Here is a 17,441-nt window from a genome sequence, read left to right on the forward strand (position 1 = left end):
ATCTGAAATGAAATTTTCCGTTTTCAGAAACTCGTGTAAGGCACGTTAGAGTAGATCGTTTCATTCTCCTTTTAAGTTATTTGTGTCAGTTATCCGGCTTATTGCAAACCCGTACTGAACCAAACAGCGACCGAGACAGAGATCTAAAAAATTTAGCTCCTCGAAAAAAGTTGAGAAACGTGTTTTTCATTAAGATTGAAATGAGTAGAAGTAAAATAAGGAAGGGAGGAAGTAAACTGTACTATTGACTTAGCTCATAAGATGTGAGAAGTGTGGCAGGGGAAAAGAAGTGTGAAGGGGAAAAGTTGTAGTTAGAGAACAGTGTAAGGTGAAACAAGTGATGATCATTATTTTATCTGTTTTAAGCTATAACCGTTTAAAACACATTTAAATGCTGCTGCTGCTGTTAAGTCGCTTCAGTCGTGTCCGACTCTGTGCGACCCCACAGACGGCAGCCCACCAGGCTGCCCTGTCCCTGGGATTCTCCAGGCAAGAACACTGGAGTGGATTGCCATTTCCTTCTCCAGTGCATGAAAGTGAAAAGTGAAAGTGAAGTCGCTCAGTCGTGTCCGACTCTTCGCTACCCCATGGACGGCAGCCTACCAGGCTCCTCCGTTCATGGGATATTCCAGGCAAGAGTACTGGAGTGGGTTGCCATTTCCTTCTCCATTAAATGCAAATAAGGAACCGGTGTAGGAGATAGGAAGGAGAAGTTATAATGACTGCAGTCAGATTTTACAGGGGAAGAAAAGGGCAATAAGTCTTACAGAGGTGAAAGATTGGTGGTCCCTGATTTCAACATATGTAATATATGTGTATAATAAATATCCTTCATCCTTGTCTCTGATATTTCAGAGGGAGTTTTTGGAGGGAGTGGATTTGTAAACTATGATAAATTTTATAGTATATCTATGTACAGAATTTTGAGAAGGACCAATCCTAGCTTTGAAATTTGGGGAGAGAATGAAAAGGCAGGAACAACTTCTTAGGAAGCTGTTACTTAGTTTGACTGTTTTTGAATGATAAAAACTTATCAGTATGATCATTTGTTTTTAGAAAGGTGATTCTTTCTGAAGCATTTTGAGGGTGTGGGTAGAGGGTTATGGACATTGCAGATTGAAGGTATGGAGGTCAGTCTCCTAACAGTTACAGAAGTATCAGGCGCTATCAGTGGAATAGCGAAGGGAAAAGAAATTCAAGTAATTTTTAAAGTAGGGAGCTTAGGGGACAGGAAGAGGTCTGCAGTAGGTCCCAAGATTCTGTCCTTGATTGGTGGCTCATTTCACTGTACTGTGCTGTGCTTCCTCATGCAGTCCTGTCTGACTGTTTGTGACCCTGTGGTCTGTAGTCCACCCGGCTCCTCTGTCCATGAGGTTCTCCAGGCAGGAATACTGGAGTGGATTGCCACACCCTCCTTCAGGGGATCTTCCAAACTGAGGGATTGAATCCAGGTCTTCCCCATTGCAGGCGGATTCTTTACTACCTGAGCTACTAGGGAAGTCCGGTTCCTTTCACTAGTGATTGCTAATTGGTAATGCAATTGGTAATGTGGAAGGAGAATTTGTTGTTTTTAATCTTTCTTACACTTTGGTAGGGGCTTCCCAGGTGGTGTTAGTGGTAAAGAACCCACCTGCCAGTGCAGGAGACGTAAGAGACGCGGATTCAGTCCCGAGGTTTGGGGAGATGCTCTGGAGGAGGGCATGACAGTCCGCTCCAGTATTCTTGAGAGGAGAATCCCATGGACAGAGGAGCCTGACAGGCTACAGTCCATGGGGTTGCAAAGAGTCTGTCACAACTGAAGTGTCTTAGTATGCATGCACACACACTTTGATAGAAGCAAATTTGTGGTGAGCCTTGCACGAAAGTGGGGGAGGTTTCTGTTTTGCTTTTTTGGTGAGAAGTAGGTGGGTCAGTTGTTAATTTTTCTTTTTTCACGGTTTTAGGCTAAAGCCAATTTTGAAAAGGAAGAAAGGCGTAAAGAACTGAAACGACTTCGGGGTGAGGAAACATGGATGCTACCTGATGTGATTAAGAGAGTTGAACAAATCTCACAGGTAAATACTATTAGGCTTACTTGGTGTAAGCTTTTTTTTTTTTTTTTTTTGCACTTATTCAAGTTAATACTGGAGGATCAAGTTTATAAACTCTTTTTCACAAGTTAAAGAATGAATATCACATAGTTGACAGTACTGAATATTTGTCTCTCTGGCTAGAGTAGTATATATTGATATTTTGGACATGATATTGGAAAGATTGTATTAGTTGAGTTGGCTGGTAGAAAGCTTAGATCCAAGTTTCCAGTCCACTTGTGGTAAGTTTATGGATCTAAAATGTTATGTGTTTTAAACTTAATGTGATGCTTTTTTTTTAAAGGGGGATGTCTCAATTCTTGCTTTCTCTTTCCACAGTTTATGCTGTCTTGTTAGATTTTATATGGTTCGTAATCTATAAATTCTCTTGGGCCCGTTGAAGGAGATACATATACACTGTGTTTTCATATATATGTTTGATTATATCTGTCTGTCAATGTATTTACAAATAAATTAAAACTCCTTATATTTTTCCAAGAAATTTTAGCTATATGGTTTATTAGTAGTGCATATATTATAGAAGCATGTCAAAATTTTTTAGAAGAAGCTTTTTATTTAATCATATTCCTTGTCTCCTTTCATGAAAGATTTAAAGTGTTTTAGGACATAGATCTTTTCCTCAAAATACTTACTTTTTAAAGTAAGCTAAAACTAAATTCTTGCCTCTTCAAAATGATTATTTATAGGAAGACTGTGTGAAGAAAAAGAAGAAAAAAGACAAGCATTCAAAAAAAGTAAAGAAAGAGAAGAAAAAAAAGAGCAAGAAACGAAAGTGTGAAAAAAATGAGTCAACCGACAGTTCATCAGTAAGTATGTGCTAAAACTAACCAAAGAAGCTACTTGAGAATATTGTATCTAAAGAAGCAACATATTGGGACCTAAAATACTTATGAGAACTTAGGAAATATTACTAGTTAAGATACACGCCCAAGAAAATGCTTGGGAGTCATCTACTTGGAGGTGTACAGGAAATGGTAGAAATATGAACCTTAGGTTGTAGATAAGGGCTAGAGGATGGAGATGTGGTTGGAGAATCATTGCTGTTTAAAGCCATTAGCATGGATGAATTGCCTTGGGAAATTGAAAAGAAGGAAGAATACCAATACTGAGAAGCCAGACAGCAAGTAAAGGATTTTAGGCAGAAGCATTTGGAAAATTAGGAGAAACAGGAAAGAGTGAAAGGGGAGTAAAAATTGTACCATAAAATAAGGCAAAGAGTACCAAGACTTTGTTTGTTTGTTACCTCAGTTTGTTTTTCATAGGCATTAACAATTAAGTGTTTAAAATGGGTTGTGTTTGTGTATTTATCTTTGGGACAGAAAGGAAGAGAGTGCTGGATCTGTTGTGTCTCTAGCCAGGTTTTGGATGAGAGGACTCACAAAAGAAAGGAAAGCAAGGCAAACCCTCATGGTTATTTTCAGGAAGAGAAAAGTACGTGGTGCTTAACGAGATGAGTTGGAGGTGTTTAGTGATAATTGCACTCCTAGGTATGATCTTCAGAGGATTATACAGTTGAGTCTTCATAAGAAGGCCAGACTGGACTCCAAAAAGTCGGTCCAGTCTGGCCCTCTTGTAGTTTCAGAAATTAAATTTTGGCAGTATGCCCTGAGATGCTAATTGGCTCATGAAAGCTTGTTTTATATAAGAATGTTGTAGTTTTAGTCGCTAAGTCATGTCCGACTCTTTGCTACTCCATGGACTACAGCACACCAGACTCTGTCCTCCACTATGTCCTGGAGTTTGCTCACATTCATATCCATTGAGTTGTTGATGCAATCTAACTGTCTTCATTCTGTGCTGCCCCCTTCTCCTTTTGCCTTCAGTCTTTCCCAGCATCACGTTCTTTTCCAGTGAGTTGACTCTTCAAATCAGGTGGCCGAAGTATTGGAGCTTCAGCTTCAGCAACAGTCCTTCCAGTTCAGGGTTGATTTCCTTTAGGATTGGCTGGTTTGATCTCCTTGCAGTCCAAGGGACTCTCAAGAATCTTCTCTAGCACCACAATTTGAAAGTACCAATTCTTTGGTGCTTAGCCTTCTTTATGGTCCAGCTCTCGTATCTGGACGTGACTACTGGGAAAACCATAGCTTTGATTATACGGACCTTTGTCAGCAAAGGGGTATCTCTGCTCTTTAATATACTCTTGAGATTTGTCATAGCTTTCCTGCCAAGGAGCAAACATCTTTTAATTTCATGGCTACAGTCACCATCTGCACTGATTTTGGAGCCCAAGAAAATAAATTTTGTCACTGCTACCCGTTTTCACCCTTCTATTTGCCATGAAGTGATGGGACTGGATGCTACAGTCTTAGTTTTTTTCATGTTAAGTATCAAGCCAGCTTTTTCACTCTCCTCTTTCACCCTCATCAGGAGGCTCTTTAGATCCCCTTTACTTTTTGTCATTACAGTGCCAGATATGCCATCTGCATATCTGAGGTTGTTGATATTGATCCCAGTAGTCTTGACCGCAGCTTGTGATTCATGCAGCCTGGCATTTCACATGATGTACTCTGCATTTAATTTAAATAAGCAAGGTGACAGTATACAGCCTTGTCGGTCTCCTTTCCCAATTTTGAACCAGTCCATTGTTCCATGTCTGGTTCTGACTGTTGCTTCTTGACTCCCATACAGGTTTCTCAGGAGACAGATAAGATGGTTTGGTATTTCCATCTCTTTAAGACTTGTCCACAGTTTGTTGTGATCCACACATTCAAAGGCTTTAGTGTAGTCAGTGAAGCAGATATTTTTTTGCAATTCCCTTGCTTTTTCTACGATCCAGCAAATGTTGGCAGTTTGATTTCTGGTTCCTCTGCCTTTTCTAAATGCAGCTTGTATATATAGAAGTTCTCAGTTCACATGCTGCTAAAGCCTGGTTTGAAGGATTTTGAGCATAATTCTGCTAGCATATGAAATGAGTGCAATTGTATGGTAATTTGAGCATTCTTTGGCATTGCTCTTATTTGGGATTGGAATGAAAACTGACCTTTTTCAGTCTTGTGGCTACTACTGAGTTTTCCAGATTTGCTGACATGTTGAGTGCAACACCTTTTCAGTATCATTTTTTATCATTTGAAGTAGCTTAGCTGGAATTCCGTCATCTCCACTATCTTTGTAGTAATGCCTCCTAAGGCCCACTTGACTTCATGCTCCAGGATGTTGGGTTCTAGGTGAGTGACCACACCATCGTGCTTATGTGCTTATGTGGGTCATTGAGACCCTTTTTTGTGTAGTTCTTCTGTGTATTCTTGGCACTTCTTCTTAATTTCTTTTGCTTCTGTTAGATCTTCACTGTTCCTGTCCTTTATTATATCCATTCTTGCATGAAATGTCCCTTGATATCTCCAGTTTTCTTAAAGAGATTTCTAGTCTTTCCCATTTGGTTGATTTCTGTTTCTTTGTATTGTGCATTTAAGAAGGCCTTATATCTCCTTGCTATTCTCTGGAGCTCTGCATTCAGTTAGGTGTATCTTTCCCTTTCTCTTGCCTTTCCCTTCTTTTCTTCAGCTATTTGTAAAGCTTCCTCAGATAACCACATTGCCTTCTTGTATTTGTTTTTCTTTGGGATGGTTTTAGTCACTGCCTCCTGTACAATGTTATGAACCTCAATCCATAGTTCTTTAGGCACTCTGTTTACCAGGTATAATCCTTTAAATCTGTTTGTCACATCCACTGTATAATCATAAGGCATTTGATTTAGATCATACCTGAATGGCCTAATGGTTTTCTCTACTTTCTTCAATTTAAGTCTGAATTTTGCAATGAGGAGCTCACAGCCATGGTTAGCTCCAGGTCCTGTTTTTGCTGACTGACTTTTGATGACTTCTCTGTCTTCAGCTGCTAAGAATCTATCAGTCTGCTTTAGGTATTGATCATCTGATGATCTCCTTGTGTAGAATTGTGTCTTGGGTTGTTGGAAAAGGGTTTGGTGTGACCGTAGTGTTCTCTTGAGAAAACTATTAGCCTTTGCCCTGCTTCATTTTTTACTCCAAGGCCAAACTTGCCTGTTACTCTGGGTGTCTCTTGATTTGCTACTTTTGCATTCCAATCCTCTGTGAGGAAAAGAACATCTCTTTTTTTTGGTATTAGTTTTAGAAGGTGGTGTAGGTCTTCATAGAACTGGTCAGCTTCAGGTTCTTCAGCATCAGTTGTTGGGGCATAGACTTGAATTACTGTGATGTTGAATGGTTTGTCTTGGAAATGAACTTAGATCGTTTTGTCATTTTTGAGGTTGCACCCAAGTACTGCATTTCAGATTCTCTTTTTGACTCTGAGGGCTACTCCATTTCCGGTAAGGAATTCTTCCCCACAGTAGTAGATACAATGGTCATCTGAATTTAATTCTTCCATCCTCGTCCATTTTAGTTTACTGATTCCTAAGATGTTGATGTTTACTCTTGCCATCCTCTTCTTGATCACATCTAATTTACCTTGATTCATGGGCCTAACATTCCAGGTTCCTATGCAGTGTTGTTCTTTACAGCTATATGAGAATGCAGCATCTTCATTCACAGTGAGAAATACAGCTGGATAGTTTTACCAAGTATCCAGCATGTTTTGTAATGGTAGGAATATTATATAGAAAATAAAATTCTTTTGAATATAGCTCAGGACAAAGGGAGTTGGAAAATCTTAAAGGAAAAGCAGAATAGGGGTACTGTTTCCACAATTGTGGGATTGAGTTGCTGACTTCATTGAGAACTGATAAAATTGGTCTTCTCTTCAATAAGAAATTTATATACAAAGTTGTTTATTTCAGTGGAGTTTATAAAACTCAGGAATTTACACAACTTTCATAGCTGTTAAGAATCCCCATCCCATGGGGATATATGTGTCAGGGTGACTAATCATTTATGCCGTTTGATTAAGGGCACTTGCTTCCCTTTATCAGAGACTCACTGTCCCGTTCTTTGTTTTCTTGTTATTGTTGTTTTCTGATATGTAAGTCTTTCTGTTGCCACATATAGCATGCACATTTATTCTGCCTTTAAAGTTGTGTAACACTCACTTTCACTTTTCACTTTCATGCATTGGAGCAGGAAATGGCAACCCACTCCAGTGTTCTTGCCTGGAGAATCCCAGGGACTGGGGAGCCTGGTGGGCTGCCGTCTATGTGTTCACACAGAGTCGGACACGACTGAAGTGACTTAGCAGCAGCAACATACACCTTACAGAGAATAATTTGAATGAATGTTCAGCGCACACATCACATTGAGGTTGACTGAAGAAGTAAAGAAAAACTTATATTGACAGTGAAAGGAAAGAAAGAAGAATAGTTTGGGGAATCAGGTTGGTTGGGAGCTCTTTTTGAAAAAATGCTTTTAGGGAGACAGGCTTAGATATTATTGAGAATGCTGCATTTGGGTGAGCAAGGTTTCAGAGGAAGGGGTAAGCTTAATGGAAGTAGGAGCACCTTGTCTTCTTAGCAGGAAAGTAATAAAGATGTACTTCTTAGCAAGGAAGTAATAAAGATGGACATAAACACAGATAATGAAGAGGAAGTAGCAGATAAATATGGCAAACAGATTATTGATGGTATTTCTGCTTGATGTTCTGTTTCATTTGTGAAGTGGAAGGTAAAATCATCATGTGAGAAGACAACTCGAGAGTAGAGGTAGAATAGAGGGATTGAAATTGTGTAGACTTGAAACAGCTTTGCTTAGGTAGTAATAGAAGCAAATGGGAACCCTTTAAGATCCATGTGAGACTGGAAAGCATATCTTGACTGTCACAGTCTCTTGATTTTTTTTTTTAACTTTTAAAATCAGTTTTGCTGAGGTATAATTTATATATAATAAAATAATCCTCTATTAAGTCTACTGTTTAATTCTTATACCTGGTTAGCTCTATAAGTTAAGGTATAGAGCATTTCCATTCCCCATAAAGTTCCTCATGGCTCTTTGCAATCAGTTCTTCCTCACCCTCCCTCTTCCTCCTCTCTGGGCAGCGATAGGTCTGCTTTATCACTTTATAGATTCGTTTTCCCTGTATTGGGATTCCATATAAATATTCACATGGGCTTCCCCAGTAGCTTAGGTGGTAAAGAATCCGCCTGCAGTGCAGGAGACTCTGGTTCGATTTCTGGGTTGGAAAGATCCCCTGAAGGAGGGCACAGCAACCCACTCTAGTATTCTTGCCTGGAGAGCCCCATGGACAGAGGAGCCTGGCGGGCTACAGTCCATGGGGTCACAAAGAGTCAGACATGACTGAGCGACTAAGCATAACACAGCTGCTGCTGCTGCTGCTAAGTTGCTTCAGTCGTGTCTGACTCTGTGTGACCCCATAGACAGCAGCCCACCAGGCTCCCCTGTCCCTGGGATTCTCCAGGCAAGAACAGTGGAGTGGGTTGCCATTTCCTTCTCCAATGCATGAAAGTGGAAAGTGAAAATGAGGTCGCTCAGTTGTGTCCGACTCTTCGTGACCACATGGACTGTAGCCTACCAGGCCCCTTTGTCAATGGGATTTTCCAGGCAAGAGTACTGGAGTAGGTTGCCATTGCCTTCTCTGAAGCATAACACAGCAGTAGCACAAATATTCATATATGGTTAATCCTTGAACAACAGCAGTTTGGATTGTACAGGTCCATTTATATGTGGATCTTTTTTGAGAAATATGTACCATACTACTACATGATCCACAGTTGGTTGGTTGAATCTGCAGATGTGGACCTGTAGATATGGACGGCCAACTGTAAAGTTACATGTTCTTTTTCCACTGCACAGAGGGTAGGCACCTCTAAGCCCCACACTGTTCAAGGGTCGACTGTAATACAATGTTTTTTATGTTGTGATTCTTTGGCTTGACATTATGTTTTTGCAACTCAAGTGATTGCATGTATCAGTATTTCTTTTCTCTTTTTTGCTTTATTAAAGTATGTGGATATACCATAATTTGCTTGTCTATTTTAAATAATCTGTTCAGAGTCATTTGGGTTGTTTTTTAGTTTGTGGCTAATATGACTAATATGCCAGCAAATTTGGAAAACTTAGTAATGGCCACAGGACTGGAAAAGGTCAGTTTTCATTTGATCCCAAAGAAAGGCAATAAAGAATGTTAAAACCAGTGTGCAATTGCATTCATCTCACTTGCTTGCAAAGTAATGCTGAAAATTCTCCAAGCTGGGTTTCAACAGTACATGAACTGAGAACTTCCAGATGTTCAAACTGGATTTAAAAAAGGCAGAGGAACCAGAGATCAAATTGTCAACTTACGTTGGATCACAGGAAAAGCAAGAGAATTCCAGAAAAACATCTACTTCTGCTTCATTCACTACACTAAAGCCTTTGACTCTGTGGATTACAACAGACTGAAAAATTCTTAAAGAGATGGGACTACCAGACCAGCTGACCTCCCTCCTGAGAAACCTATATGCTGGTCAAGAAGCAACAGTTAGGACCAGATATGGAACAATTGACTGGTTCCAAATTGGGAAAGAAGTACGTCAAGGCTGTGTATTGTCACCCTGCTTATTTAACTTACATGCAGAGTACATCATGTGAAATGCCAGCCTGGATGAAGCACAAGCTGGAATCAAGATTACTGGGAGAAATATCAATAACCTCAGATATGCAGATGACACCATGCTTAAGGCAGAAAGTGAAGATGTAAAGAGCCTCTTGATGAAAGTGAAAGAGGAGAGTGAAAACGTTGGCTTAAAGCTCAACATTCAGAAAACTAAGATCATGGCATCCGGTCCTATCACTTCATGGCAAATAGATGGGGGTATTCTCACTGTGAAATCCCATGGGCAGAGAGCCTAGTGAGCCATAGTCCATGGGATTGCAAAAAGTTGGGCCCAACTTAGTAAATAAAAAACACTAAATAAAGCTACTGTGAATGTTTACAAGTCTTTTTGTGGACATGTTTTTCTCTTGGAAAAATACCATTGTTTTCCAAAGTGTTTGGACCATTTTACACTCCTCTCAGCAGCTTATAAGAGTTCCAGTTATTCTGCATCTTGAAGAGCACTTGGAATATTCAGTCTTTATAGTTTTCTGGCCATCCTACTGTGTGTAGTAATATTTCATGTGATATTTCCTTGAAGATCAGTGATGTGGAGCATTAATTTAAATCTTTATTGGCCATTCTGTTTTCTTTTATGAACTCCAGTTTATCAGTTATGTTCTTTTACCATTAATTTCTCCTCATTACTGCTTTTGATGTCCTAACTTGTGTATCTCAGGGTTGTAAAGATTTTCTCCTGTTTTTTTCAAGAAATTTTGTAGCTTTGGCTTTTTCGTCAGTAATTCATTTTGAGTAATTTTTGTTTATGGTATGTAGTAAGTGTCAAAGTTTAGTTTTTTCCCATATGAATTTCCACATGTTCCAGTATCATTTGTTGAGAAGGCTAACCTTTCTCTGTTAAATTACTTGTGTGTTAGTCGCTCAGTCGTGCCCGACTCTTTGCGATCCCATGGGCTGCAATCCACCAGGGTCCTCTGTCCATGAGATTTTCCAGGCAAGGATACTGGAGTGGGTTGTCATTTCCTTCTCCAGGGGATCTTGCCAACCCAGGGATCGAACCCAGGTCTCTTGCACTGCAGGCAAATTCTTTACCGACTGAGCTACAAGTTAAATACAATTGAGCATATATATTTGTGGGATAATTTCTAGACTCTCTTCTGTTCCGTTGACTTGCATGTCTCTCCTTGGACAGTAAATACATTGTCTTAATTTTGTCAATTCTAGGGTAAGTCTTGGAATAAAGTAGTGTAAGTTCTATGATTTTGTTCTTTTTGAAAAGTGTTTTGCTACTCTAGGATATTTTCATTTTTAAAGTAAATTTTAGAATCACATCATTTTCAGCAAAAGTGGCTACTAATGTTTTGATTGGAAATGTTTTGCATCAATAGATCGATTTTGAGAGAATTAATATCTTAAAATAGAGTCATGCAACCCATCGTGCATATGGTATATCTATCTTTTAAAGTTTTTTTTAAAATTTCTGTCACAGTTTTCTGATATTTTCAGTGTAGAGGTCTTACTATCATCTTTTGCTATATTTTTATATTTTATTTTCTTGGGGTGCTGCTGGAAATGGAATTTTAAAAATAAATTTTGTGTTTCTTATATTTGCAGCTAATATATGTCTTTACAATAGATTCTTGCATATTTGCCTGATTCACAAGTACTAGTGTTAGCTTTTTTTGGTTGATTTCTTAGTATATGATTGTGTTATGTGTGAGTAAAGACACTTTTTTTTCTTTCCAATCTATGCCTTTTACCTCATTTGTTAATTTTTTATTTCACTAGCTAGGACTTCAGTATAGTGTTCATTAGAAGTAATGAGGCTGGACCTCCTTACCTGTTCCTTAAGTGGAAAGTATCTTTCACCTGAAAGCATGATATTAGCTGTGGGCTTTTCATGTATGCCCTTTTAGATTGAGTAAATTCTCCTCTATTTTAATTTTTTTTCTAAGAGTTGGTGTGTTGAATAAGCATTGGATTTTGTCAAATACTTTTTACACATCTATTAATGTAATCATATGATTTTTCTCTTTTATTCTGTTAACATGAAGAATTACATAGGTTAATTTTTTTAATATTACAGGAAGCTGAATTCCTGGGATAAACCCTGTTTGGTCATTTTTCTTTATAAAATATTTTATTTATATATATTTACATGTGAATTTTACTGAATATGTTTTTTTATAACTTGATTTGCCCACAGTTGGTTGAGAAGTTTTGCATCAAGTGTTTATGAGGGATATTGGGTTTTAGTGTTAAAGGTAATGCTGGCCTCACATATGAATTAGAAAAAAAAATTCCCTTTTCTTCTGTTTGCAGAAAAGTTTGTGTTAAGATTGGTGTGGTTTCTTCCTTAAATGATTGTTAAAGCTTACTAGTCAGACTGTCTGGGCTTAGCATTTTCTTTGTGGGATGCTTAAAGTGCAAATTTAATTCTATTAAAATCTGTATTAAATGTTTTCTCTTTATTCTTGAGTTATGGTAATTTAGATTTGCAAGGAATTTGTTTATGTCATCTAAATTGTTGAATTTACGTCCCCTCCTTTCATTCCTGATTTTAGCTATTTCTATTTCCTCTTTGTTTCCTTGGTCAGTGTAGTTTTAGGTTTATCAATTTTATTAATGATTTTTTCCAAAAATTGATTTTTCTATTTGTGTACATTCTGTTATTTCCACTGTCTTTTTATTTCCATTTCTTTCTTATTATATATTTTGTATTTAATTTTCTTTTCTTTTTCTAACTTCCTTAAGTGGGTACATAGGTCTTTCATTCTAAACCTTTTTTGTTTTCTAATTGAGTATTTATAATCTAGATTTTTCTCCTAGCACTGTTTGATCTCCATGTAACTGATTTTGATGTTATATTTTCATTGTCATCCTTTTCAAAATATTTTCTAATTAACTTTGTTATTTTTTAAACTTACAGACTGTATATGAGTTTTAAAGTTTTCTAGTAATTTGTGGATTTAACCCATTTCACTTTTTGTTTCTGGCTTCAAATTTAATTCAGTTGTTGTCATAAAACATACTATGTATAATTTAGTTTTTTATTTATTTATTTATTTTTATATTAAGTATATATATGTATAATTTAGTTTTTTAAAAAAATTATGAGGCTGAGTTTATGGCTTAGCCTGTGCTCTATCTTGGTTAAAATTTCTTGTGTAATTGAAATGTATGTATATTCAGGTGTTGTTGATAGTTGTAGTGTTCTGTGAATGTCAACTTGGGAGAAAGTTTATTCACAGTGTAAAGTCTCTGTGTTGTGAATTTGTCTTTTTCTTCTTCGGGTTTTGTCAGTTTTACCTCATGTATTTTGAAGTCTTGTTAGGTAAATACACATTTAGGATAGTTATATCTTGTTGATGAATTGATGATTGTAATATCATGAAATGTTCCTCTTTATTTCTGGTAATATTCTTAAGGCCTACTTTTGTCTCATGTTAATAAAGCCTTTTTAGTTTTGTTACTATTTTTGCTTTCATGGTGTATCTTTTTTTTAAAATTTTTTAGTTTTAATGTATCTTTATTTTACATTTAAAGTGTATTTCTTGTGGACAGTCTATATTTAAGGCTTGCCTTTTTATTTAGCTGATCAATTTCTTCCTTTTAAATTAGAGAATTTTCTCCACTGTCTAATATGATAGCCACATTGAGTTTTAAATTTTTAATCAAAATTTATTGAAGTTACAAGGTTGAAAGATCATTTCTTTAGTCTCACTAGCCAGATTTTTTTGTGTTCATAGACACATATGGCTAGATTAAGGTAAGGTAAGGTAAGGTGAAGTCGCTCAGTTGTGTCCGACTCTTTGCGACTCCACATCTGTAGCCTACCAGGCTCTTCCGTCCATGGGATTTTCCAGGCAAGAGTACTGGAGTGGGTTGCCATTTCCTTCGCCAGAGGATCTTCCCAACCCAGGGATCGAACCCAGGTCTCCTGCATTATAGGCAGACGCTTTCCCGTCTGAGCCACCAGGGAAGTCTCTATGGCTGGATTAGTGGCTACCATATTGGGTGGTTTAGATATAGAAAGATCCTATTAGATAGTGCTGAGATTATTTATGTTTAATATAATTATAGATATGTTTGAGTTTCTCTTCTTGCCAGTCCCTTTTCTATTTGTCCCATTTGTTTTTTATTCCTTTTTCTCTTAGCTTCATTTCCTTAGTTGTTTTTTTTAGCATTCTTATTTATTTATTTTTACACATTCCATGGAATTCTGCAGATCAGAATACTAGAGTGGGTAGCCGTTCCCTTCTCCAGGGGACCTTCCCAGCCCAGAGACTGAACCCGTATCTCCTGCCTTGCAGGTGGATTCTTTACCAGCTGAGCCATGAGGGGTTTTTTTCAGTTTTTTTTTTTTTTTTTTTCCTGGGCTTTTTTCCCAGTCTATTTTAATTCTAGTTTTGTGGTTTCTCTGCTGATCTGGCGGTTTGTGAGCTCTGGAGATCTCTCTGCTTATGTGTGTGTGCTCAGTTGTATCTCACTCTTTGCAGCTCCATGGACTGTAGTTCATCAGGCTTCTCTGTCTGTGGAATTTTCCAGGTATGAATACTGGAGCAGGTTGCCATTTCCTGCCTCAGGGGATCTTCCCGACCTAGAGATCGAACCTGCATCTCCTGCATCTCCTGCATTGGCAGATGGATTCTTTACCATTGTTCTGCCGGAAATAGCATAATTGTTCCTTACATGGTAGTTATTCTAATAATTGTTTCTTACATGGTAGTTATTCTTTGTGTATCCTTGTGGACTTACATTGTAAACATGTTCGGTTTGTTTTTGAGTTAAAGGCTACAGGGGACTCATATAGTTTTCTGGAACTCTTTCTCTGTGTAGGTTCCTTTTCATGGATACTATGTCTCAGTCATCATGAAGTTAAAATTCTATTTCTTTTAACTCAGTGAGACTGTCATACTGTGCTTGAATTACCTCTCCTTGTGCCTTTGTCTAGAAAGTGCCAGCAGGCAAGAACCAGTAGAGTGTAACTGTAGCATTGACTTGTTTCTCTTTTCTCAGTGATCATAGTCCTGCACAACTGAGAGTCAATGTCTAGAAACAGTTGTTTCTTATATTTTCTACTTTTATTTTCATTTCTGTATATCTCTAATCTGATGTGGCATTTATTTTTTCATGACCAATGCAGAAGTCCTCAAGTACCTTGAGAAATATACATATTTATATATATATACACACACATTACATGTAAAGCCTATATTTTACATATATAAATTTTATGAATTTTATGTGCGTATATAACATATATATAAATACGTATATTTTCACAGGTGGCGCTTTTCTGTCTTGGTTCTGTCTTTAGGTTTTGACTGTTAGATGGGAAGAGGAGTGTGGTTAATTATGATGGCTACACATAAGAAGAGTCCTGGGACCTCTCTTAGGTCAAGAGTCACATTGATAGTTTATAATTCTTCAAGGTAAGACGGAGGATTGAAATTAATATCAGCAAGAGAGCTTAGGTCATGGTGTTGGGGGAGGGGAACGTAAATCATGCTGAAGTGGTGAGGTGAGTGAATAAGAGTGGAAATTAGCAACAAAATCAATACAGATGAGAAGGAGGCAGGAGAGCTATACCGAATGGTCCGCGTGTCCTTGTGTAAAGGAGTGAGACCGCCAGCTGTGCCACATAGGCTTCCTTCATGCAGCGCCTGATACCAAACGCTTGGATGCAGGCGGCCGCCCGAAGTCTCTGCCTTGAGTTGTTGGAAGAGTCAGTTCAGCTAATTTTAATGCACATTTATTGAATGCTGGCTTTTTTTGCCAGATACTTTCATATACGTGGGGAATATAAGTATATAGAGTTTGAACTTTTGGGGAACTCATTAATTAATTAAGTACACACATACTTTCAGTATGTAATGTCATGATGCCGTGGCATTTCAGGGTATTAGGGAAGAAGGATTTTATATGCAGGTTTATTGAGGAAATGATGCTGGAGTTGAGATGTAAAGGATGAGTGAGAATCAGCTTTGCACATAGAAGTGTGTGTGCACAAGGAATTGTGAGAGCAAAGGCATGGAAGTAAGAAAGAACATGGTATAAAAGTGTGTGCGTGTATGTTTGTGTATGTATGTATGTGAATTTAACTATGAGGAACTTAACAGTGTTAGATTCAGTTCAGTTCAGTCTCTCAGTCGTGTCCGACTCTTTGTGACCTCATGAGTCACAGCACGCCAGGCCTCCCGTCCATCACCAACTCCCGGAGTTCACCCAAACCAATGTCCATTGAGTCGGTGATGCCATCCGGCCATCTCATCCTCTGTCGTCCCTTCTCCTCCTGCCCCCAATCCCTCCCAGCATCAGGGTCTTTTCCAGTGAGTCAACTCTTTACATGAGGTGGCCAAAGTATTGGAGTTTCAGCTTCAGCATCAGTCCTTCCAGTGAACACCCAGGACTGATCTTTAGGATGGATTGGTTGGATCTCCTTGCAGTCCAAGGGACTCTCAAGAGTCTTCTCCAACACCACAGTTCAAAAGCATCAATTCTTCGGTGCTCAGTTTTCTTCACAGTCCAACTCTCACATCCATACATGACCACTGGAAAAACCATAGCTTTCACTAGATGGATGTTTGTTGGCAAAGTAATGTCTCTGCTTTTGAATATGCTATCTAGGTTGGTCATAACTTTCCTTCCAAGGAGTAAGCGTCTTTAAATTTCATGGCTGCAGTCACCATCTGCAGTGATTTTGGAGCCCCCCAAAATAAAGTCTGACACTGTTTCCACTGTTTCCCCATCTATTTTCCATGAAGTGGTGGGACCGGATGCCATGATCTTCGTTTTCTGAATGTTGAGCTTTAAGCCAGCTTTTTCACTCTCCTCTTTCACTTTCATCAAGAGGCGTTTTAGTTCTTCTTCACTTTCTGCCATAAGGGTGGTGTCATCTGCATATCTGAGGTTATTGATATTTCTCCTGGCAGTCGTGATTCCAGCTTGTGCTTCTTTCAGTCCAGCATTTCTCATGATATACTCTGCATATAAGTTAAATCAGCAGGGTGACAATATACAGCCTTGATGTACTCCTTTTCCTATTTGGAACCAGTCTGTTGTTCCGTGTCCAGTTCTAACTGTTGCTTCCTGACCTGCATACAGGTTTCTCAAGAGGCAGGTCAGGGGGTCTGGTATTCCCATCTCCTTCAGAATTTTCCACAGTTTATTGTGATCCACACAGTCAAAGGCTTTGGCATAGTCAATAAAGCAGAAATAGATGTTTTTCTGGAACTCTCTTGCTTTTTCAGTGATCCAGCGGATGTTGGCAATTTGATCTCTGGTTCCTCTGCCTTATATAAAACAGAATAGATGAAACTGTAGTGGCTGATAGGATTTGATAAACCATGAAGTTTGATTTATGCAATAGTAAATGTATCGTCAAATTAGATTCATTTGTATTATTAGAGAACTTCAGAATAGCCGTTGGTTGATATAAAATATATAGAATGTAAAAGTAGTTAACTTTTCTTTCATGTAAAGGAAATCAGGTAGACAACTTAATGGTGGTGTGGCCTTCTGGGACAAGGCTTCTAGTTTTGTCACGCTGTTCTCTTTAAAAAGTGCTTCTTACATTACATAACAGTAGAGACAATGCCCTCTTTTTCTTAACTTCCAGAATGTCCTACACAATACTTTCATTTCCATCTTATTGGAGACTTGATTAAGCCTTCACTTTCCTGGAAGGGAGGCATGTTGCATCTTTAAATAAAACTGAATTCTATTGGTCAGAAAGAAGAGGAGTAAAAGTAATCTTTATGACAGGTAGTCAGAGAAGAGTAGTACTGTGACCAGATGTGCCCTTTACATTACTCTAAGTGTATTTAGAGTGGGAGTTGGAGAATGAAAGGGAGCAGGAAAGACAGGGGTTATGGAGACTAATTTGGTTTT

General features: G+C 38.2%; 1 protein-coding gene across 2 annotated transcripts in view; it reads left to right on the top strand.

The window, feature by feature from the left end:
• CWF19L2 (CWF19 like cell cycle control factor 2) overlaps positions 1 to 17,441 on the top strand; it is a 155,464-nt gene that overhangs the window by 519 nt on the left and 137,504 nt on the right. For both annotated transcript variants that reach the window (XM_069554927.1, XM_069554926.1), the window contains exons 2-3: positions 1,944 to 2,054; positions 2,777 to 2,896. In XM_069554927.1, coding sequence (XP_069411028.1) covers positions 1,944 to 2,054; positions 2,777 to 2,896 — 231 coding nt within the window. The remainder of the gene's footprint in view (positions 1 to 1,943; positions 2,055 to 2,776; positions 2,897 to 17,441) is intronic.

This window comes from Ovis canadensis, chromosome 15, assembly GCF_042477335.2.
Source record: "Ovis canadensis isolate MfBH-ARS-UI-01 breed Bighorn chromosome 15, ARS-UI_OviCan_v2, whole genome shotgun sequence".
NCBI lineage: Eukaryota > Metazoa > Chordata > Mammalia > Artiodactyla > Bovidae > Ovis > Ovis canadensis.